This window comes from Vombatus ursinus, unplaced genomic scaffold, assembly GCF_900497805.2.
Source record: "Vombatus ursinus unplaced genomic scaffold, bare-nosed wombat genome assembly UNPS02014819.1, whole genome shotgun sequence".
NCBI lineage: Eukaryota > Metazoa > Chordata > Mammalia > Diprotodontia > Vombatidae > Vombatus > Vombatus ursinus.
Genome location: NW_020954597.1, coordinates 1,207,976 through 1,231,948, shown reverse-complemented (window position 1 = coordinate 1,231,948; position 23,973 = coordinate 1,207,976). Strand labels below are relative to the sequence as shown.

At 47.3% G+C, this 23,973-nt stretch overlaps 1 protein-coding gene across 2 annotated transcripts; it reads left to right on the top strand.

The window, feature by feature from the left end:
- The first annotated feature begins 53 nt into the window (after positions 1-53).
- IGBP1 (immunoglobulin binding protein 1) lies at positions 54-11,199 on the top strand. 2 transcript variants are annotated; one of them, XM_027836722.1, is made up of 6 exons: positions 54-277; positions 614-843; positions 4,083-4,278; positions 5,978-6,057; positions 6,798-6,892; positions 7,789-11,199. In XM_027836722.1, exons 1-6 carry the CDS (start codon positions 131-133, stop codon positions 7,932-7,934), a joined length of 894 nt encoding a protein of 297 aa, XP_027692523.1. In that variant the 5' UTR covers positions 54-130; the 3' UTR covers positions 7,935-11,199. The 2 variants fall into 2 exon arrangements, with proteins under 2 accessions (XP_027692523.1, XP_027692522.1); XM_027836721.1 differs by having other exon boundaries at positions 55-342; positions 547-843.
- Positions 11,200-23,973: the final 12,774 nt, after the last annotated feature.

The following is a 23,973-nucleotide window of genomic DNA, read 5'->3' as shown; positions in this document are numbered from 1 at the left end:
GGGGAAGGCGACTGGTCCTGCACACAGCCCGTGAGGTGGAAACCAACATGGCGGCCCTTCCGGTGCAACCGGGCAGTGGGTGTCCTTTGACCCCGGAAGTAGGTGAGCCTGGTTTCCGTCCTTCCTCAAGATGGCGGAAGCGGTGGCTACGGTGACCGAGAACGGAGATGCGGCGGCCGGATCGCGACTGCCGCAGTTACTGGAGATCGGCCGCCGGCTCCTAGGTGAGGTGGAGGACACCACTGAGTCGACGAACTCTAGGTTCATCCAAGAGAAGGTGAAACGGGGCTTGGAGAGCCTGGAGAAAGCTTCGCGCATGATGGCGCAGCTTGACCTGTTCAGGTGGGAGAGGGCGAGTGGGGCGGGGCAGCCCCATGGCCGGGCTGGGGTGGGCGGCCAGGGGAGGGGGCCCGGGCGGAGGCCGTGGCGCCCCCTAGCCCCGCTGTCTGTCATGGCCGGTCGGCGCCAGGACTTGGAGGTCCGCGGCACCCGCGGCGTATGTGGCAGCCGGGCTTGGGCTCAGCCTCGTCTCCGCCTCCCTTCCAGCCTCAACGAGGAGCTGGAAGAGATCTCTTCCGCTGACTTAAAGTATCTGATGGTGCCCGCTCTCCAGGGAGCCCTTACTTTGAAGCAGGTCAGCGTCAGCCACCGGCTGGAGCAAATACAGGCTGCCCGGGCCCACTACATGGACTTTTTAAAGCGGTGTCAGAGCTACCAGGTCACGAAGTTTGAGCTTCCCCCAAGCCTGGACAGCCCCCCTGGAAAGAAGTCGGTGGATGCGCCCGTGGGAAGCCGGCAGAGCCTCGTTGCCATGGCATCTCGTCGACAAGCCAAGATCGAAAGGTGAGTCAGTGGCCGGGGCTCGCCAGAGTTCTGGGAGGCGCTGTGTGTTTTGGAGAAAACCCAGAAAAGGTGCTTGCTTTTAAGGGGCTTCCCCCTTACCGAGCATGAGGAAAGCAGAGATCCCTGAGACTTGCCAGGAGCCTCTGCTGCCTTTGTTGAGATGACTCCCCTCACCCCCATCACGGAAACTGACATCTGGGGAAAAGAACACTGGCTACTTTGTTTGATGGTCTCCGCTTTCTTCCCACCTCGGTTGTGCATTGTGTGTCGTAGCTATAGGCTGTTAGAGCGGAAAGGGATCTTGGTAACCAGCTAGTCCAATCCCCTCGCTTTGTCCATGTGTAGACTGATGACTAGAGAAGAGAGGAGACTTGCCCAAGGATATCAATTAGCAGGTCTGCTGCAGATTTGAACCTAGAACCTCTAGTTCCAAAACTAGCACTCATTCTGTGAGGCCTTGAGCAAATCACTCTGACTTGATTTTCCCACTGACACATGAGGATGTTATTGAATTCAGTGGGGGGAAAAAAAAAAAAAAGAAAGAAATACGAGACTTTCTGAATCCTTGGGGATAGTCGTGTATCTTGGAGACGGGATTCTTCAGATGTGGGTTAGAGTAAATAGCCCCTCGGGTCCCTTCCCATTCTTAAGATCTAAGAATTTTTCATCAGTCTACATGAGGGTCCTCTAGCTTCCTCAGAAGTCTCCCTCCCAGAAAGAAACTTTGAAGGCTGAGAAGCAACCTATACTGACTTCAGGTGGCTGTTTCTCTTCTCTGCCAGAAGGAACAAGACCTGTTGGGATGTACTTTAAGTGCCAGGTGGGACTGAGGGCCTCTTGGAGCTGGAACCCATAGGGTACCCAGTGAGACTTCAGAAAGAATCCTGGAGGTTGGGTTTGGCTGATGTGGAACCATGTCTGTATTAGGTGCCATAACTGTAGGTCTTAAAGGGCCTCCCAGTGTGGCTTCCTGCAAAGCCCTCTCTTGATGATATTAGATCCCAGAATCGGAGTTGAAAAATCCAAACTTTGGTCAAATAGTTCATCTATTCCAAAGCATTCCTGAGCAGGAATTTCCTCTGAAGCATCCTTGAGATGTGATCATATATCCAGCCTCTGGTTAAATATCTAGCAGCATCAGGTGTGGGCCACCTCCACTCAGGCCCAGGTGTACTCTTTAAGCCAGAATGATGGCTGCACCTAAAGGAGAGCTCACCCGTGATGGGCTTCTCTACCACTTGCAGTTTTACAGCTTTCCTGACAAAGTTTGTTGTGGTGCTCTGTCCATGTCTCGAAAGCCTGATATATCCCAGAACTTTTGGCACCCATAACTGTACTACCACGTTGCCTAATGTCTCAGGCATGTGACGCATGTGCTTCGACCAAGGAATAATGGGTCAGGCTAGCAACTTTGCTAGAACCCATTCCAGCTACCCTCCTTTCCTGTGTGGTGATAATTAGAGATTTTATCAAAAATTTGCCCCCATCATACTTGCAAGAATCTCTCTTGGTGGTAATAGACAATTTAACAAAGATGGCTCCCTTGTTGCCCTTTGTTGGACTCCCACCCACTTATTTCTTAGGAGGCTTTCTGCTTCATGGTCTTCCCTTGCATGGTACCTCAATTCGGTCTCGTATTACCCCAGTTGGTCTCATGTTTCTAAACTGCTCTTCTCCATCTATACTGTTTCTCTTGGTAATCTCATCAGCTTCTATGGATTCAAAGAACCAGGACTATTTAGCCTGGAAAAAGATGATGAGGCAATTTGATTACTGACTTGAGGTATTCAAAAGGTGATCGTTTGGCTCAAGGGCCACCTTCTTTAAGAGGTTTTCCCAGTCTGTCCCAGTGTGGTTAGCTCCACCTCTCTCTCTTCCCCACACAGGTATTTACTTATTTACTCCCAGGTAAACATAGTATCATACTATGATATGAGAACATAGTATCTTCCCACAACAGAATGTAAGCTCCTTAAGGTCAGAGTCCAGCTTACTTTGGGGTATGCGTCTCTAGCATCTCGCACAGTGCTTGGCACATAGCAGATGCTAATACATGCTTCCCAATATTCAACTGGAATATTTGTCCTGAACTCTTCAAAAGGACAGCAGCGGAGCCAATGGAAAGGTAGATTTCAGGTTGTATCTAAGTGGTGCCACAGGGGATAGAGCACTGGGCCTGGAGTCAGTAAGACCTGAGTTCAAATCCAGTGTCAGATATTTACTAGGCAATACTGGGCAAGTCATTTAATTTCTGTCTGCCTCCGTTTCCTCAGCTGTAAAATGGCAATAATAATACCACTTACCTCTGAGGGTTGTGGTGAGGATCAAATAAGGTCATCCATGTGAAGTGCTTTGCAAACTTTAAATGTAAATGCCATATGTTACATGACATGTGTAATGATATGTACGTGATGCACATAGATGTGACATAAGGAAGAACTTGGTAACAATTCCAGCTGTTCAGCAGCACACGGTCCTGCCTAGCGCCTGGCATCTGGGCGCTTAGCCATTTATTGGCTGACTGGTCAGCTTCCGATCACTGAAAGTATTTTAAGAGAGTGAATCTCTGTCAGGGATGTTGTCAGGGGTAGTCCAGTGCCACTTGTTAGGGGGGAAGGCTAAACTAGGTCGACTCCAAAGTCCCAAGCAGTTATTAAAATTCCGTGGGAAATAATGTTGCTTAACTTCCTCATGGAAGCCCAAGGGGGCATTCTGTGTCTTGGAGGAAAACTGAATTATGTTGACCATAGATTGATGTAATAATATAAGGATAACTTGTGAGAACAGATTCTTTGTCTCTTCTCCTAGCTTCAGTTCTTAGCCCTTTTTAGTAATCCTTCCTTCCTGGAGGCTCAAGGGAACTCTGGGGGAGAAATTACATTGAGTATTTCTATTCTACTTGACCTTGGCATGATAATCGTACTTGGGAAAATGTCCGCGAGCTTACTGCAGCCATCTTTTGGGGGAGTGGGGCAAGCTTCCTTTTTGAGGTTCCCAAGTAAGCCTACTTAGGAGGTTTACTTTCTCTTCCAAAGGAAATGGGTGAGCTGGAATTGCTTCAGTCACTGAGTTTTCGAGGCTGACCTCCCCCTCCCCATACCAAAATCCATCTCCCGTTTAGTAGCAGACAAGGGACTCCCATTTTTTTGGCCTTTCTTTGTGTGCCCAACCCCTCGAACGAGGCCAGGCACATAGTGGGCACTTCATCAGTGTTTCTGGGATCGAATTCTGTGGGACAGATACAAGCAGAAGAAGGAGCTGGAGAACAAGTTGGCATCTCTGGAATCTGCCATGGAGAGTGGCCGAGCAGATGAGGAACAAGTCCGAGAGTATTACCTGCTTCACTTACAGAAGTGGATCAATATCAGCTTGGAGGAGATCGAGAGCATCGACCAAGAAATAGTGATCCTGAAAGCCCAAGACGCGGGAAAGCAGGTAGGAGTGGGGCTGCTCTGCGGCTACGTGTGCCGCGTGAGGACCTGTAGCCTCCACAGGGAATTCCTTAAATTAGATTTCAGTCTCCCCTTTCATAATCAAGCACCCATTGTCAGTATTGAGCTAGGTGGGTCCCACCTCCTTGAGAAGCCCAGGTCTTTCTTGCCTGTTACCTTAGTAATGAGCTTATGGGAAATCTAGGAATCTGCCTACCAGGTTCACTCAGTGGCGCCATCTAGCCTTCAGTCTGTGCCAGGCAGCAGGTATTTGGTTGAATTAAATTCCCCAACCATTTGCCAAGCACCTCTGGAATGCCTGCTCTGTCCAAGGTGCTGCTGTAGCTCCTGTCCTGGAGCAGTGTTTCCTAATGCTTCCTAGTACCTGACCTGTTTCTAGATGTGGTGTTTTTGTGGCACACAGTAGGGGAGGAAGATTCAGCAAAATCCTGCCTAGATAATGGAGAGGGAAGGGAGGGGATCAGAAGGAAAGAGAGGTGGTGGAGAGGAGACAAAGGGAAGAAAGAAAAGGCTGGGAGATCTGTTTGGTTTGCAGTCAACTGTGCTGCAGTTCATCCACGTACAACAGATGACAAAGCACCCTAAAACGGATGATGTGGAGACCCAGAATCATACGATCATAGACTTAGGGTTTTCCTTTGCCCTAAAGGATCAAGGTTTTATTGGTTTGGGGGGGGGGGGGGGGGACAGCTAGGTGGCGCAGTGGATAGAGCACTGGCCCTGAAGTCAGGAGGACCTGAGTTCAAATCTGGCCTCAGACGCTTGACACTTACTAGCTGTGTGACCCTGGGCAAGTCATTTAACCCCAATTGCCTTAAAAAAAAAAAAAAGATATATTGGTGGGAAAACCCTCACTGTTCAGTCATTTTCCTCTAATTTTTAAAAATTGAGGGCTACAGTATGAGTTGAACGTTGCTGAATTGACCAGTTGCCTTCAAAAATATTGAATTACTTTGAGGTTCCTCCCTGGCCCCCCATAGCTAGTAGCTCTTCTTCCTTTCCCAGTCTAGTTTGTGTTAGTTGCCCTGGGAGTTCTCTGCTCTGAGTGACTTCCTAGCTTCTGTTAGGATTCTTTGTTCAAAGATCAAGGAATTAACAGGCTATCTGAAAAGCCTCTCAAAAGGCCACCTAAAGCAGTGGGTCTTGAGGTTTGAAGGTCAAGGACCCATCTGTCTTTCTCTTGCCCCAGAGCCCTAGCCCCTGTGTGGTGCCTCTGACTTTCTCTGGAGTGCAGTGTGAGAATCACCCGAGGGTTCCTTGAGGCTGAAGCTCTTCCTTATAGGGAGTGTTACAACACTCGCCGAGCTTAGAGGGGCAAGGAAGGCCCAGACTTTAATAGCCATTTTATCAGCTGCATTTCTCCATGGAAGCCAGGGCTAAGAGGAGGGTCTTCAGTTCCAAAATAAGGAAGTAGGTTAGAAATGGATAAAAGCCTTGAAATCACCTTGTCCAAGTGGTAGTTTTTAAAAGCAGACTGACTGTTTGCTTGGGGTAGGGTGGTTGCAGTGAGAGCTTTCCATGCCTTCGCTCCTCATCTGTTGCTGCTGTTTCTGGGGGACAGAGACCAGGAAATGGTACTCAGTGATTTGACTGTAGCCTAGGGCATTCTGAGGTTCCCAGAATGCTGGGAGCCTTTATGGTACCAAGAACAGCTCACCTCCATCATCTTTTTTCCTTTTCAGGCCTCAAGTTCAAGGATGCCTCCACAGAGCAGACTTCCAACCAAACCTTTCATTCTCACCCGGGACACTGCCCAGGCCAAGTAAGTAGCACCTGGGACGGAGCTTGCTCTCCTGGGCTGTCTGCCATCACACCGATATGGCAGACACATGTTACAAACCTGATGATTTGTACAAACCATCATAGAAAGGTGACCTTCTCCCCTGTGGTCGTTGCCCTCTCCTCAGTCTGTTCCACTGACATTTCCCTCCTAAACCTAACACTTAAATAAGACTTAAGAAAGAAAAAGCAGTAAAGAAGTAAAAACTTCCTCCCCAGAGCATTCAGTAGGTGATCTGGTCATCTCCACACCCAGACTGGCTGCCTGCTTGTTGAGGACGTTTGCTTTGAGGTTGGCTTAGGTACCTTCTGAGGTTCCTCCCAACTCTCTTCACTGGCAGCCTTCCTCCTTCAGCTACAAATGGAAAGACCATCATTCCCTGAGGATTTCATTTGAGCCTTAAGATAGCGTTCCCTCACTTAAGGGTCCTAGGCCACAAGGCCAGTTGTGGAGCTTCCTCTGTTCCTGTCAGACCCAGTACCTGTACCTGACTAACCCACAGTAAAGCCTCATTTGGCCAGTTGTCAGCAACACCCTTTCTCTTGGGTTCTTAGGCCTACTTCATCTTCTAATGGAAGCCTGGCCGTGCTCTTAGTCACTGGAGCCCAGTTTGCTGATTCTGGGGGTGGCATAGTTTTTTAGAGCTGTCAGTGAGTGAGTTTGTCGCTGAAGGGAAGGGGCTGTTTTTGTTTAACTCTCTTTTGCTGATTTGCTTCCTGCAGGGTATTTGGCTCTGGCTATCCTAGCCTGGCAACCATGACAGTGAATGAGTGGTATGAGCAGCGCCAGAAATGGGATACGCTCAAGAATACAACAGGTACAAGTCAATCAGTAAGCAATTCTGAGGCGCTTAGCCTGTGTGTCAGGTACTCTGCTCAAGCAGTAAAGGAAAGGGAACTGGGAAGTGATCAGGGTGATATGAGTTGAACACAAACTGCCAGGCTCCTGCTTCCGTGTTCTTTAAATTGGTAGCCAACAGGAGAGGCAGTAATTTATGCTAGGACTTTAGAAGCAAAAAAAAAAAAAGATGACAAGAAGTCAAGATTCTCAGAGCTAGGGGCCTTCCCCTTATTTGGAGGATAGCAGAACCTTAGGAAGCAGAAGAGGCCGCGTAGGCAAGCTGTGGGCAGCCAGGAGAACATGGTTTCCCTTTTAGAGGGGTAAAGTAAACTGTAAACAGGTGAGCGGTTGGCTTTATTTCTCCTGGGCATTCGCCCTGTGCCAGGTGCTGTGGCTCGGCCTGGGGCCTTGCTCTATAGCAGCTGACTCAGTCGACGTGATCCACACATTCTCTGTTTGTTGAGCCCCGTGGATCCTAACACAAGTTGGTCCAGCCAATTAATGGGGTAGCCTGAGGGTGGGTTGAACACCCTGAGCTCATTAAAGGAGCCCCTCCAGTAGCTCTGCTGCCCACCTCTTCCCCTTACCTTCCTTCACAGGCTCTCTTAACCGGAGCTTTTTTTAGTTTTTTGTTTCCCTGGACTTTGGTCTGCGGCCTGGCATCTCTGGAGTAAGAGTAGCTCTGAAGAGCCTTTGGCCAAGTGAGCCAGTTTGAGTGTTCTCCGTGGCTGTTATTCACCCTCGGTAGAGCTCCTCTAGTGTACTTGGGCCCACCCCGTTACCTGCACAAGGGCCCGAGGGCCCAGGAGACTCAGGGGAGCTCTGCTCAGCTTTGCCTTGATGATCACCTCTGCCTCCCTTTGCCCCTTTCAGTAAACCTCAGTCAGGAGGCAGAACAAAGTCAGAAGGAGACAAAGTCAGAAGAGGATGATGAGGACACGGTACACAGAAAGCGTCACTGGGACGACTGGAAGGACACGCATCCACGGGGTTATGGCAACCGGCAGAACATGGGCTAATCTCCCCGTGAAGAAATAGGACCGGAGGGGCTTGAAGCTTCGCCTCCAGAGGAAAGTTGTATAGGTTCCCACTCCCCTGCCCTCCTCCCTCTCCCGTGTACAATGACATCAGAGATAGGTTATGTTACTGTACATTTAATAAAGTGTCAGAAGGCTTAAGGGTGCACTTGTAGCCTGGCTGATGAGCTGACAGAGCTGTTGCAGGTGTTACTCTTGAGCAGAGATTCCCAGTTTCCCAGACATTCCCAAGTAAGTGGAAAGGAAAACACAATAAGAAATGGCTCTATGTTATTGACAGTTGTATTGATTGTCGTTAAAAAAATAAAGTCCCAAGTTGTAACTTAAGCCTCCATGGAGCCAAGCCCTTTCCGAGGCTGGGCTAGATAGAAATCCATGGAAGAGCCACTGGGGCTTTACTCCAGCCCTAGGTGACAGCCCCCCTTCTGCCCTCCAAGTACTTTGGATGCCATGACATTTACAAAAGGACAGAAACAGGGGCCAGGATTTTCCCTGCCTCTCAGCATCACTTTCAGGAATCGGGGCCATAACTGAACTCTGGTGGACACCCAAGGCCAGCCATCACAGACTGTTCCTCAGGCACTACTTGAAGCAGTTTTCAAATAACAGCAGTGCCTTAGGTCCCATGTGAAGGCTATGCTATGTCAGGGACACAAGATCGTGGGACTCCCAGTGCCTCTGATTCCCACCTCTTTCCTTCATCTTAAGTCTTTGAAGTCAAAACTTCTTCCCTTGTAGCTCCTCTCCGAGCTCCATCTGATGATTCATAGATGACATCTTGCAGAGATCGTCTTCTTGGGGGCCACAGGCATCCAGTTTTGCAGAAGTGTTTACCATGTCTTAGAGAGAAGGAGAGGTTGGCTCAGGCCCTCATCTCTGGCATTTTAATGCTTGGGATGCACTTGTACTCCTCCAGGATCTGGCAGCTCATCAGTGTGGCGATTCCTTCCAATGTGTCTTCCCTCAGATCATCACAGAGGAGTCCAGACTGTAGTCGAAGGTCCTTCCTTGGGTTCTTTGAACATTGAGAGGCTACCGTTGAAGCTGCCTGCTAGTCGTCTCTTGCTCTCAGTACGTGACAAAGCTGTCTTTTCGAATCATAGATTTCTTGATGATGCCCCCCTCCATAATTCCTTGCTTGTAATGTGTTGGACCCTGCTCAGACTCACCAGGAGCCTCTCCATTGTCCCCTGGACGATACTCGGCGTGGCTTCTGTGGAGACTTACCACGTTCCACTTCTCGGCAGCACGTCCCCAGGAGAATGTTGGTAGCAAATAGGTAGGACTTACTTAGTTTTGAGGAGAAGCTGGGGTCATTTGAAGAACGCTGCCATTGCCTCTTCCTCCTATTCAATTATGAGCCTAAATTCATTGTCCATTTGCAGGATCCATCCTAGATATCTGCTGATGGATGAGTTCTATATACTGTCCATTCTGTTACATCTCATCTTCTGGACAGTAAGTAGTCTTCATCCATTTGGTTTTTTCTGGTATGGCGTGTTAGGCCTAACTCTTTTAAGGAGTTTATGGATTTCATTTAAGAGTCTCTACTCTGCAGTGTTCTGAGTCTTGAAGCAGTCAACGTAGTGCCATCCATGACATAGAAGCATCTAGAGGACATCACCATCTCTAGAGAACCCCTCTGCCATCTGGACCCTGCATTGAATCTTCTCCAGGACAGTAGCAGATAGATTTGGCAAGCACACATATCCTACTTTGATAGATTCCCGAGTAGTGGGTCTTGGAACAAACTTCTGTCCTATGGTTCAGGGGACAATGTATGCCATCGATATATGCAGAGGAGCCAAGTTGGAGAAGAGCTTTTAAGGTGGTGTTTGGTTCTGTCAAATCAGATGCTTGTTTTATTGAGGAAACAGTAAGCACAGTGGAATCTTATACTCTCTCAGTCAGTTGTTTGATAGTAAAGATACTACATGGAATTTCAGTTGTGAAAGCCTGCTTGCTGATTTCTAATAACTTTATTAAGTGTGCACTCAATGTGTGTGTAGATTACTCTTAGGAACTTTTATATAGATGGGGAACATAGTTACAGGTATTCTGTAGGTCCCCTTTTTCTTTCTTTTTCTCGTAATAAAGTCTGAGATACTTTTCTGTGCTTTCGTCATCTTCCCTTTCAGCTGCCTGGAGAATCGATCTCTTAGTGCCCTCCGAATGATGTTGCCTTCTCCTGATTTTCTTATCTTCATTTTCGTCAGTTGCCATTTCTACTTCTCTTGTGCTCTTCAAGTCCACATGTGATAGCTATGCTGCCTCGATGGCAGAAAAAAGTTTTTAATCAAGATTACTGCAGATGTTTTCTCTCTTCGATCTCTTTATCCTCCTCCTTTCCATTTCATCCTCCAGCCCCCTGAGGATAGATGCCTATTACTTGGGTCTCTCACCAACATTTCTTCAACCTTCCACTGCTTCCAGTTTTATGAGATAATGCTGTCCACAACCTCCCACCGTCTGCTTCCATAAGATTTTTACAAACTTGGTTATATTTGAAGTGAGTACTGTTCTCGTCTGCCGTGTTCCTCCACTGAGCAGATAGATCAAGTGTTTGTTGATTAAGGCAGTTTTCAGGATCTTTGAGACTCGTAATTAGGGCAATTGATTTACATTGGTTAAACAGTATGAAATTGTTACAGTAATTGTCAACATCCTGTCCTTCATTTATTTCTCATGTTTTTAGAATCAACTTGTTTAAGACGGATTGGAATTGTTTTTAATTGCATGCCATGTCTTTTCCTTATTTTTATTCTGCTGGTTTTGTATGAATTTTAACTTTTGCTCTAAGAAGTCGGTCGTCTTGACTGTATGCAGATAGTTGATTTAGGAATGACTCGCATCAATAATGAGTCATTCTTTCTCTGTTAAAATAGCAATTAAATGTGGTGCTTGACATGTTCAGCATATTATGATTCTAGATGGGCCAGTTGGTGATGAACTACTTGGCCATGGCAAACCATGAAATCATGAAAAGAAAAATCAAAAATGGTCTCATTCCTACACAGGGCCTAGTCCAGGCCAAACCTTTGTTGTTATTAAACTTTTGATGGGAGGGATGAGTACCATTGTTTAGTGATTGATAGCATGTATGGCTGTATTTGGGAAGAAGGGATTTATAACACAAATTCCAGGATTTTTAAGATACCCAGGCCCAGCTCTTGAGCTGATATCCAGAAGACTGAATGTACTGGAAAAAAAAAAAAATCTGTGTAGAAAATAAATGATGTCCTAAGCAGCTTTGGTTCACTGTTGCATTAATGTCCATAGGACAGGAAGTGTCGAACAGGCCCTTAGACCTGACCTAGTCTCATTGTGCAGAGGACACTGTCACCCAAAGAAGGTGAAAGACTTGGGATTGTAGAATGTCATAGCTGGAGCTATCTATTTTCAACCCCCTCATTTTACAGATGTCCAGTCTTTGGGAAACTGGGGCCCCAAGAGGTAAAGGGACTTTGTATCATAGAATCCCAGAGATGGTAATGCCATTTGGCAACCTGGTGCCAATCCTGATGTGCCTGAGGTCTTTGGGAGCAAAAAATATCCAAAGTAGAGCCAGACACTAAAGGATCATTGAACCAGAACAGCCTGACCTAGGCCTCCTCTCCCAATGGCTGTTAAGGGCTCCAAAGTGGAAGATGAGGGCAAGGTGTGTGGCAGTGGGGGTGAGCTGCTGATCCCATGAGTGGAACCATAGGTAGTAAAGCCAGCTGTGAAAAAGGAAGAATAAAAGTTGATGTCAGTAGTCATGGTGACTCTAGAATGACTGTCACCTTCCCTTGTGGTCTTTATAAAACTTGCTGGAAGCTCAGATAAGGGAAGAATTTGCTGCTCATTAAAGCCTAATTAGTACAATGTATCCACCAAGAAGCCAGACCACCACTTAGGTAGCATCAGGCTTCCAAAACTTCTGCCTCAACTGACTTACCCTGTGGTAAAAAGGTTATGGCGCTGTCCTCGTCTGTCCTTCCTGGCCCCCATCAGCTCACAGGAGGAGCTGACAATCCAGCAGTACCCACGAAAGAGTCAAAGCAGTAATAGAACACCCTGGCCTTCTGCAGCACCTGTGTCCATCAGGGTCCTAGAGGGAGCTGGTTGGGGCAGGGACATTCCTGGATAACTGGCATCGCTGATGTAGCTTTGTCTCTTCTCTCTCCTGAGGGCCCCCAAGGCAGTTCTCAAATTCCATGAAATGTCTTGGAGGTGCTGAATGAGAGCTCCCATTGCCCTAGCCATTGAGGGTTACAACCATTTGCTTGTTAGCACTCTGTGGGGTAGCTATTGCAAGCAATAGATCCGCTGTCAGTCAGTGGAGGGAGCAGAGGCCCAGGGTCACACACAGGGGATTCAAAGCTAGGTCCATGCAGATGACTGCAAAATTACAATTCCTTTCTCTGTCACATGCTGTGGTCCAGGAGTCAGGAGAGATCTGGCTTTGAATCTGAGCTGTGTGGCCCTGGGCAAGTCACTGAACCTCTCCGGGACTGTTTCCTCTTCCAAATAAGGTCCCTTCCAGCTCTAAATACATGGTCCAAGGCCCCCACCCCCACTCAGTAAAATCAGATTTGGACAGAAGGTCCCTACCCCCAAAGAGCTGAGATTACTCAGAGGATGGTATAGCAGTGTTGGAAAGGACATGGAAGGCCATCTCCTTTCTGAAAGCCAGCACTTAGAACCTCATAGGGAGGCAGTAGTTTGAGTCATGTCTGACTCTATGACCCCACTGGGGGTTTTCTTGGCAAAGATAATGGAGTGGTTTGCTATTTCCTCCTCCAGCTCGTTTTACAGATGAGGAAGCTGAGGCAAACAAGGTGAAATGACTTGCCCAGGGTCACACAGCCAGATTTGAACTCAGGAAGATGGGTCTTCCTGACTCCAGGCCTGCCACCTAGCTGCCACTAGTGAAACGGACCCTACACTTGGGGTCCCTAGATCTGGTTTCAAATCCCAGCTTTACTATTTGCTAGTTTCGTGTTGTCGAGCAAGTCATTTCAGCCCTGTGGGCCTCAGTTTTCTCTTTTGTCTATGATTCCAAATATCCTGTCTTTATGATCTAGGTAGCACATGGCTTAGTACTGTCTGTAAATGGATGTGGCCATGCCTGTACTAAGCCAGCCTTGATCCTCGCTTACTTGACTTGAATCCAAGCTTTACAAATGCAAAAAAGCTTAGGCCCTGTGTTGCAAGCCCTGCCAGTATTTCCTGTTTGGTAGGAAAACGAAACAAAAAACCGCCCAAAGCCTTTTCCAGAACCTCTTACGTGCTCTGGGTGGTCACCTGGCAGTTTTAAGCACAGTTCAACCTTTGCCCTGGAAGCCCTGCTCTATGCCCCAGGGATGTACCTTTGATATATTGGGGCCCATTTCACATTTGGCCCTGGTGACATGAACCATTTCTCCATCCTGAGTCACTAAGACATTTTGGCTGCGCTCCGGCTTGTTTTATGACGTTCACATCTCTCTAGTAGCTTGTGAGCCGAGCTCCTGGAGACCTTGTGACACTCATTTCTGTCTCTGAAGCACCTAGCACAAGAGCCTGAACCGAGTGGGCCCACGTTAAAGACTGGTTGAAGTGAGCCTCCAGGCTCCCCGAGGTGCTTTGGTTGAGTGACCTCACCAAGACCGTTGTGGTCCTAGTGTTTGACTGTGAGCATACCTCCTCTTACTTTTGGCTCAGTCCTTTTTATTAGGCTCTTGGGACTGGTTCAAAATGAGACTGTCAGTGACCTCCCATTCACCACACCCAAAGGCCTTTTGCCAACCCTCATCCTCCTAGCAGCCTTTAGCATGGCTGACCACATCCTCTTATTGGTTTCTTTCCCCTTATTTGCCTTGAAACCTCCCGATCTCCTGATTCCCTCCTCCTACCCCCCTCTCTGATGACTCCTTCCTTTAAGTGGTTCCACTTCCTGTTCCTGATCTTTTAATGAATGAGTGTTTCCCCATAAGCCCATCTGTAGAATTAAGGAAACAGTGCCTACTATGCACCAGGTACTTTACAAATTTTATCTCATTTAATCCTGGGAGGTAGAAACTAAAGTAGAGGTTAAGTGACTTGCCTAGGGTCACACGGCTAGTAAAAGTCTGAGACTGGATTTGAGAACTCGGGTCTTTCAGACTTCAGGCCACACACTGTATCTACCGCACCACCCAAGTTTCTCTTGGTCCTCGCCTTTTCTGTGTTTACCCGCTTCCCCCCCCCCCCCCCCGCCCCGGTAATCTCCTTCAATCTCATGGCTTCACCTGCCACCTCTATGTGATTCTTTAGAAATCTCCAACCTTTACTTCTCTTTTGAGCTCCAGACCCTCATAGCCAACTGCCTACAGAACATCTCCACTTGAAAACTGACCCAGCACCTCAAATTCAGCCTATCCCAAACCAAGCTCATTCCAGCTCCTTCAGGACCTACTCACCCTTCCTTCCTTCCTTTGCCATGTCTGGCCAGGTTTCACCCAGGCTTCTGTGTTCGTAACCTTGATATTCTCTTTGTCTTCGTCTCTCACATTTGCTAAGTCCTGTCAGTTCTCTTTCCCCAGTATCTCTTCTATTCATCTCCTCCTCTCCATTCCCACTGTCGCCTCCCTAGTTCATTGCCACACACTGGTTCAGTGGCAAGAGCTTCTTTACCTTCCTGTCCTCATTCCGCCACCTCCCTTCTTCCAATCTGTCCCTCCTGGATAATCTTCCTAGCTGGCCATGTCCCTCTGCTCCAAAATGTTCAGTGGCTTTCTGCTGTTTCCTGAGTGAAGTTCAAACTCTCCCCAGCATTCTAGGCCCTGCACAATCCACAAACAATTCCATCCAGTCAGATGACACCATGGAAAGACCCATCACATTCTCACACCTTCTCGCATTTGTTTGTGTAATGCCTTCCCTCCCTATCTGCTCTCGTCGAACCCCTACCCAGCATAGGCCCGAGTCAAATGATAGTTTCTCCAGGATGCCTTCCCTGACATCTCAGGTGAAAAGGATGTTGTCCCTCAGACCCCAAACAGCACAGTGTTTTGTGCCTTTCTAATGTACTTACCAGGACAGCTAGGTGGTAGGGTGGATAGAGTGCTAGGCCTGGAGTCAGGAAGACCCATCTTCCCGAGTTCGAATCCAGCCTCAGACACTTGCTAGCTGTGTGACCCTGGGCAAGTCACTTCACCCTCAGTTTGCCTTAGCTTCCTCATCTGTAAAATGATCTGGAGACGGAAATGGCAAACCCCTCCAGTATCTCTGCCCAGAAAACCCCAAATGGGGTCACGGAGAGTCGGATGGGATTGAAGTGACTGAACAGCTGTACTTAGCATGTAATATTATCATAGTCATGTGTTCACCATCTACTGGACTGTAAGCTCCTTAAGGACAAGAATTGTGCCCTAGCTAAACTTCGGAGTTCTGCCAATGCCTAACCCAGTGTGCTGCCCAGTCAGGAATGAATGTTTGTTGATTAGTTCTGCAAAATTAGGGGACTGGCTTCAGAGACCTTGCTGGATTGGCTCGTGCCTCTGATGGGACCACTCCTGAATATCATGGGGCAGCTCTGGTCTTAAGTGACCCTCGAAGGCCATGCATCTCTCCTCTCTGCCTTTTCATTTTATTGCTGGTGCTAAAAAGGTTGAGAAAAAAGTGACTGAAGGGGGCAGCTAGGTGGTGCAGTGGATAGAGCACTGGCCCTGAAGTCAGGAGGACCTGAGTTCAAATCCGGCCTCAGACCAAACACTTCATACTTACTAGCTGTGTGACCCTGGGCAAGTCACTTAACCCCAATTGCCTTTAAAAAAAAAAAAAAAGAATGTAAAAAAAAAACTGACTGAAGACAAGAGTCAGACCTCTGAAGACAAGGTCAGGAAGCAGCAGGACCCCATCCTCCACCTGGGAGCCCAAAGTCCAAGTCTTAGCATCTTAGCTGTGCCCCTGGGCTTCTCTGAGCTTCCACATCATCCTCAAAGGGACACAATCAGGCCTACTCTGCCAAGATTGCTGGGCTGTCGTAAAGCAAATGCTCTAGGAAGGTGAGGTGGCATGTAGTCCTCCTGCAGTGACTTATAGAGGTAATGAGTTTCTCTCAAGAACTATTCTGGGAGCAGCTAGGTGGCACAGTGAATAGAACACTGGCCCTGGAGTCAGGAGGACCTGAGTTCAAATCTGGCCTCAGACACCACTCACTAGCCGTGGGACTCTGGGCAAGTCACTTAACTCCAATTGCCTCACCAAAAAAACCCCAAAAACAAAACTTATGCTGAAGGAGCATGCAGGCATAGCTTATCACCTGGGGAGACTGAAGGCTCCCTATTCTATCTGCTGGACAGATGGGTACAGATGCAAGAGATGTTGGAAGTAGAATCACTGATGACCTCTGAGTGTATATGGAGGTGAAGGAAGCAGGTAGTGAATATGGGTGAGGGAAAGTCATGGGTGACCCCAAGATTGGGAACCTGGTGAGTGGAATGATGTTGCTACTCTCAACAGAGAGAGAGGTGGGTTTAAGGGGGAAGATGAGTTCTTTTTTGGACATGTTGAGTTTGAGAGATCCAGATGAAAATATCCAAGAGACTATCGGTGACACAATATTAGAACTTGAGAGAGACTCGGAGAGAGACCTGGAGGTCATGTTGCAGAGATGACAGCTGCAAATTGGACCTCTCCGTGGGAGGTGATGAGATCAGCAAGAGAGAGAAAAGAAGAGGTCCCAGAAGGGATCATTGGAGGACACCGGTGATTGAGGAGCAAAGGAGCCCAGGAAATAGGCCGGAGAAGAACCAGAACAGAGCAATGGCACAACTGGCCGAGGAGGGAGGTGGGGGCAGGAAGGCTCAGGGAAACGGTCAGTAGCGGTCAAGAAGAATGAGGGCTGAAGACCGGCTGTCGCATTGAGCAATGACGAGAAATCCTCCAGAAGCCAAATTGCAAGGCATTGAGAAGTGAGTGGGGAGAGAGGAAATGAAGGGTGTTTCGTAAGACATTGGCTATGAAAGATAGAGATGTATGCAAATCAGTGCCCATGTTCTTGCTAACTAGGTGCTAATGAGATCACCCGTGGCTGGTCTAGGGTAACAGGCACAGGAATTTGGGAAGCCCGAAGCCTTTCTTCACCCACCTGCCTTTCCCCTCCACCACCATCGTCTCCACCTGTCTGTATCCAAAGGCAAACCCCAGAACTCCAAGTTCTCCTTTCCCAGGTGGGCATGCCTGGCCCTAAGCCCGGGGTGCTGAAGGGTAGGGCCCTTCTGCTTGGGTGTCAAAGTGAGGGCAATGGGGGCTTACAGAAGGGAGCAGGAGGGCCCTGGACTCCCCTTGGGGTCTCCTCTTGCTAGTCTGCTCGTAACAGGGTGCACCCTTGTGCCCGGAGGATACCCTCTCCCACTCTGCTTTACTTGAGTCAAGCTCCTAGGTCTCTAGCCAGAGCCTCTTATTCATCCCAGAGGGACCAGGCCAGGCAGAAGAAGGGGCGAAGCAGGCCCACGCTGCCCCTCTCCCCTGTGCCTGGTGAGTCCCCAGGCAGGGGGTTAAAGATTGGGAGCTGCCTGCCATTCCCATCCCCACAGCACCTGCCTCTTGGGCTTGTGTGGGAGGCACCAAGAATGTTAAAGCTGAGCTGCCTTGAGAGAAGAAGAGAGATCTGACCCTGACTTCCCCAGAACCTGGGCCAGAAACCAACTGGGCCAAGACCAGGGAAAAAACATTGCAAAACAAACCCTTGCCTCAGGCTGGTGGCCACTCTTACCTTTGGAGATTTTCGCTTGGGGATCTCGGGAAGAGGGCATTGTGGGAGAATGGCAAGAGCCTGGGGTAGGAAGGCAACCAAGAAAAGTGAGGGACTCTGGGAAGACAGCCCAGAGTCTTCACACCCCTCCTGCAAGGCTTCCTCAAGTATAAGTCGATATTCTAAAAGCACTTCCAATGTAGGAATTTCCTCTGCTGAGGAAAATTGCAAACTCAGTAGAGAAGGCCTACAAGGTAATTCATTCTCTGTGCCACAGAAGCATGAAATGACTTGCCCAGATAATGCTCTTAATATCCAGAGAGAGGAGAGAATTGGAGGGAAGGTGGGGAGAAACCCGGCCATGTGCCGTGGCTGGTACTGTGGTGGGAGCATGAGGGTTGGGCTCAGTTGGACCACCTGGTTCAAGGGTCAACTTTGCTGTTTCCCAGCTGAGTGACCTTAGCCAAGCTATTTCCCATTTTGAGACCTGTTTCCTCTGCTGTCAAATGGGGACCTTGAGGGTTGCATGTACAATCCCTTGCATGGGGATTGTAGTCCCAGAAAAGACTGTGTTAGAGTTCATCAGACCCAATCCTGGCATTTCACAGATGGGAAAACTGGGGCCCCCAGAAGAGTGACTTTTTTTTTTTAGGATTGAATGCTTTATTTAATTCCTCATCTCAGACTTAGAATATTTATCCCCCTCCCAAATCTTATTTTTAAAAAGAGAAAGCGGGGCCCGGCCTGGCAATACTGGGAGCACAGAAATCCAACTCCTCTCTACCCTGAGAACCAGAGGTTAGACCCTTAGGAAAACATGTGAAAAACCAAAACCTGCTTTAAGGAAAAAGCTTGAGGTCAGAGGTCAAGCTAGAGTTCCCTGGTCCTGGATTTGGGCATGGGCAATAAGGGCAACCCTTTGTGGTGTGTGCATGGAGAAAGGAACAGCCTGGAAGAATGGAGGAGTGAGAGTCCAAAGGTCATTAGGTTGCGGTTTTTTTGTAAATTTTTTAAAATTTTAAACTTAAATACAAAATAAAAGAAAAAAGAAACTTAAACACAAAAGAAGAGAAGAAAAAAAATTGCCATGCGCACAGCAGAACATAAGACAAGATTCAATATAAAGCAATAAATTTCCGTTTCAAGAAAACCTATATAATAAGTACTGCACATTGTGTTGAGAGTTGTCCAGCTGTTCTTTACTTCCTTGTTAGTTTTGTTTTGTTCTCTGCTGTGCACTTTTTACTTTGTTCTTTTTTCCCCCTTCCTCTCCCCCCTCCCCCAAGAAGGCTACAATTAAGTTCGGACACACACACACATACGTACATATTCATATCCACATGTATAAACATGTAGCACTAGTGATGCTCCTCCCTGGCTTGCATGTCAGCCTCCTGCAGGCTCCTCTAGCTCCTCGATGGGCCTTGTGCTGCTGTTGGCCAGTGGCTGCAACTGCATTCTCTCCCCAGTTGCGAGTGTGCCTCATGCAGCTTCTCCAAGGGCTCCTCCAACTTCCTCTTCAGCAGTGAGGATGCCCTGCCACCTGTCACTGATTGGGCCTGTGCCGGGTCTTCAGCCTGTGCGGGCCAGTTGGCCTCCATCTGCCCCAGTGGCTCCTCGGTGTGGCCACGGTCAGCTGCCTCTTGCCGGCACGGACTGCAGGCGAAGGATCGTCTCCCTGAGCTCTGCTGGAAGGATCTCCGCTGCCAGATTCTCCACAGGTGATGACATGTGCTAGCTATCTGTCTGCTGCACCTGGCCATACCTCCCAAAGTCTGGTCCCTCAGTTAGCCACTTTTTCTCTTTGACCATAGCCTCGAATTGCTCTTCCAGCGTCCAGCCCCCAAACAGCCATTTCTCAGCCTTCAGGACCCCCTCCTGATGCTGCCTCTGTCATTCTTGCACCTGTCTCCTATGGCCCTCCAGCTGGGCTCTGAGGGTCCTTGTCCCCCACCCAGAGTGCATATCCAAGTCAGAATTTGACCCCAGGTTTTCCAGGTTCTAAATTCAGTGCGTTTGGTAGATATATCGAAAGTACTTTGTAAATCCACAGTGAAGTACACTCAAAATATGAGTTATTTCAGCAAAAACCTAGAACTTATGAGTATCTGAAAATATGAGAACATCCTAAAAGGGGCTGAGCTGGTAGGGCCCAAACAGGGAGCTGGGGGTCAGCGAGGGGAAGAGACTCGCTCCAGGTCACATGGCTAGCCAGTGACAGAGAGTGCATCGGAGACCATCGGAGGCCAAACTGAGCGGCTCACCACTGGCACCTCCAGCTGCTCAGACTCAAACATGCGCTGCCTCTGGCGGCTCAGGAGATGGTTTGCAAAAGACAAAGGTACACTCCCAGCCAGAGCACCGAAGCATTAATCATCCCACTCTTCTTCCTCCTGACCTTAATACCTGAGCTCCTGGAGGCGTATGCAAAGTGAGCAAATGGCCCACGATGGGGAGCTTGGTCATCTGTGCCATCTGACCTGATATATTGACACCTGCAGCAACGTCCAGTAGTCAGGTGCTTCTCTCTTGCCTCTGTCCTTTGCCCTTGGCTTGTCCCAGTTTCTTCTTCCTCTTTCTGGGGAGTATTGGAACTGAAGATTGTCTTCACACCTCAGCTCCCTAACCTGAATTCCCTTCTCTCTCCAGCCCAGCCTCAGACCCCACAGTCGTCTGGTTTGCCCTGTCAGCTTGTGTTGACGATCAAAATCTGATCAGTGGGCCAGAGTTGCCACTTTGGGGCTTGCCTGACCCCAGTCCTCAACTTGGAAGAGGAAGGGAGGGCCTCCGCAAGGGGACCCTGATACTGGGGTAGGAAGACAACCAAGAAAAGTGAGGGACTCTGGGAAGACAGCCCAGAGTCTTCACACCCCTCCTGCAAGGCTTCCTCAAGTATAAGTCGATATTCTAAAAGCACTTCCAATGTAGGAATTTCCTCTGCTGAGGAAAATTGCAAACTCAGTAGAGAAGGCCTACAAGGTAATTCATTCTGAATTCACCCTTGAATAACCACCCTTATTTTAAACTCAAAAGCATATGAAAGTGATTGTTGATAAATCAAAAGAAATTAATAAAAAAGAAATTAAAAAAAAAAGAAATGATGAGCAGGATATCTTCAGAAAAACCTAGGAAGACGTATGCACTGCTGCAAAGTGAAGTAAGCAGAAGCAGGAGAACATTGTATACAGTAATCAGCAACATTGTATGATGATCACCTGTGAACAATTTAGCTATTCTTAGCAACATAATGATCCAAGACAATTCCAAAGGACTTATGACGAAAAATGCTATCCATCTCCAGAGAAAAAACCGATGGAGTCAGAGCCACTGACTCCAGGGTGGTGGAGGGGAAAGGCAGGTGGGTGAAGAAAGGCTTCGGGCTTCCCAAATTCCTGTGCCTGTTACCCTAGACCAGCCACGGGTGATCTCATTAGCACCTAGTTAGCAAGAACATGGGCACTGATTTGCATACATCTCTATCTTTCATAGAAAATGGCCACCAAGCCTGATCTCCACGAAAGCCACCTAGCCAGGCCTCAGACTGGAGGCCTGGGTGGTGGAACCTTCCGTATACTCATTCAGCTCGTTGAGTCCTGGGCCCCCTCTAGAAGGGAGGTCACATCCAGCTTCAGCCACACCTTCTTGCTCCTTGAGCCCTGAGCCCTGACTGAAGCACTTAGGAGCTGGGTTTGTTTCTGCTTTGGGGTTTTGTCTTTAGTGGCTTCATTTCCCAAGCAGGGAGTGATGGGGTCAGATGCTCCAGCTGCTTCCTCCGTCTCCACATCTGGATGCCGCCCTGCTGGGGGCTTCTCATATCTCTTCATTGGAGTCCTGCCTGATTTTATCATTTTGCTACATTCACTTTTGATTTTTCGGTGGATGGTTGCTCTTTCCATTTACTTCGTCGTAGTTGCTGTGTTTGTTGTTTTCTTAGCTCTACTGACTTCCCTCTGCATCGGTTCATGGAGCTCTTTTCGTGCTTCTCTGTATTCATCACATACATCATTTCTTACAACACAGTCATATTCCATTCCATTCACAGACCACAGATTGTTGAGCTGTTCCCCAATTGATGGGCACCTATTTTGTTTCCAATTCTTTGCTATCATAAAAAATGCTCCTGTTTTGCTGCCTGTGGGGACTTTCTTACTTCCTTGGAGTATATGTCCAGTAATGGAATCTCTGATTCAAAGGGATTGGATATCATAGTTATTTTATTTGCATAATTCCAAATTGCTTTCCCAAATAATTGTACCACCTCATGGCCCCACCAACAGTGCGTTAGTGTGCCTATCCGTCCACACCCCCTTCGACATGAACTGTTGCCATTTTTGCCATCTGTTGATTTTCAAGGTGTCAGGTAAAGCCTCAGGGTGGTTTTGATTTGCATTTCTCTTTTTATTAGTGAATTGGAGCATTCTTTCATGTGATTGTGAAGACTTCGCAGTCCTTCCTTTGTAAACTGTTTACCTCCGTCTTTTCAATAGGAAAATAGCCTTGACTTGCTAAATTCCTGTAGAGCTAGAAGACCAGAAAGAAAAGAAGATGGTAAACTCCTGACCATCTACAAACCATTAAGCTCCTTAGTAATTCTGGGTGGTGATAACTTTCCAATAGTCAAAAGGGTAACAATGCCTTGAGTGTTCAAACTTTTTAATCTGTTGCTTTTTTTTCTTTATGGAAATCTTTCCAAAGCAAATTGTATGTTTCTCTTCCATAGGCTATGAATTCAAGGAATTCTAGAACTACAGATTTAGAGTTGGAAGGGACCTTCAAGGTCATCTGGTGGGACTTTCAAGGTCCCCTGGTGGGATCTTCGAGGTCATCTGGTAGAACCTACTTGTTTTACGGACAGAGAGAGGAAAAGTGGCTTGCCCAGGTTCTCATAGCTAATAAGCAACAGAGCCAGAATTTGAGCTCAGGTCCTTTGGTTTCAGATCCAGGGAGCTTTCCATCGCACTGCCATTCTTTAACAAACGACACTGTTTTAAGAGACAAGCCCACCTCCCACCTCCCCTTACTACAAAACTCTTGTTTCCTCTCTTTTCCTCCACTATCAATCTCTCCCTTTTCTAATCCACCCTTCACACTACTACCAAATTAATATTCCTAAAACACAAATCTGATTATGTCACTCATACTTTTAAAAAAATCCTCTGAAGTAGCTTCCTATTGCCTCTAGGAGAAACTACAGACTCCTCCTCCTACCTTTACCAGCCTAATTTGATACTACTTCCTTTTACCCATTCCACATTCTAGCCAAACTGAACAACTCCCTTCTCCCTGAACTTGACATCAGCCCTCTAGAATATTCATTGACTACTTTATTGGTCAGAGTTCTTCAATCGTTCAAAATTGTTTGTTTTTACAGTGTTGTCCTTGAATAAATCACTCTCCTGGTTCTGCTCACTTCTCTCCGTGTCAGTTTATACAAGTCTTCCAAGAATCTCTGAGGCCATCCCTTTTTATCATTTCTTAAAGGCAATAGGTATTCTATTACATTTATATATAATGATTTATTCAGCCATTCCCAAGATTGGCATCCGCTCAGTTTCTAGTTCTTTGCCAGTACAAAAAGAGCTTCTATAAACATTTTTGCATATATAGATCCTTTCCTTGTTTGATCTCTTTGGGGTAGTATCTATGGTTCAAAGGATATTCAATTTAAGAGACTTTTTGGACATATTTCCAAATTGATTTCTAAAATGATAGGCCGATTGATTCATAGCTCTACCAGTAGGGCATTAATGTGATCATTTTCCTACAGCTCTTCCAACATTTGTCATTTTCCGCTTTTGTCATCTTCACAAATCTGATATTTGTGAGGTAGAACTTCAGAGTTGCTTTAATTTGAATATGTCTAATTATCAGTAATTTAGAGCCTTTTTCACACATCTATTGATAGCTTGAATATCTTCCTTTGAAAACTGTCTGTTCATATCCTTTATTTATCAATTGAGGAATGGCTCTTATTTTTATGTATTTGAATAAGTTTCTTATACGTTTTGGAAATGAAACCTTTATCAGAGAAACTTGCTGCAAAAAAATTTTCCCCAGTTACCTTCCTCTCTTCTAATTTTAGCTGCATTAGTTTGGTTTGTGTAAAAATTTAAAACTTCATGTAATCAAAATTATCTGTTTTCTTCCTGTAAATGTCTCTTATCTCTTGCTTGATCATGAACTCTTTCTTTATCCATAGATCCAAAAGTAAGTTTCTTCCTTGCTCTTCTAATTTGTTTATGATGTGACCTTGTATATTTAAGTCATATACCGAATTTGGAGCTTCCAGACTGCCTTCTAGTTTTCCCAACAGTTTTTGGA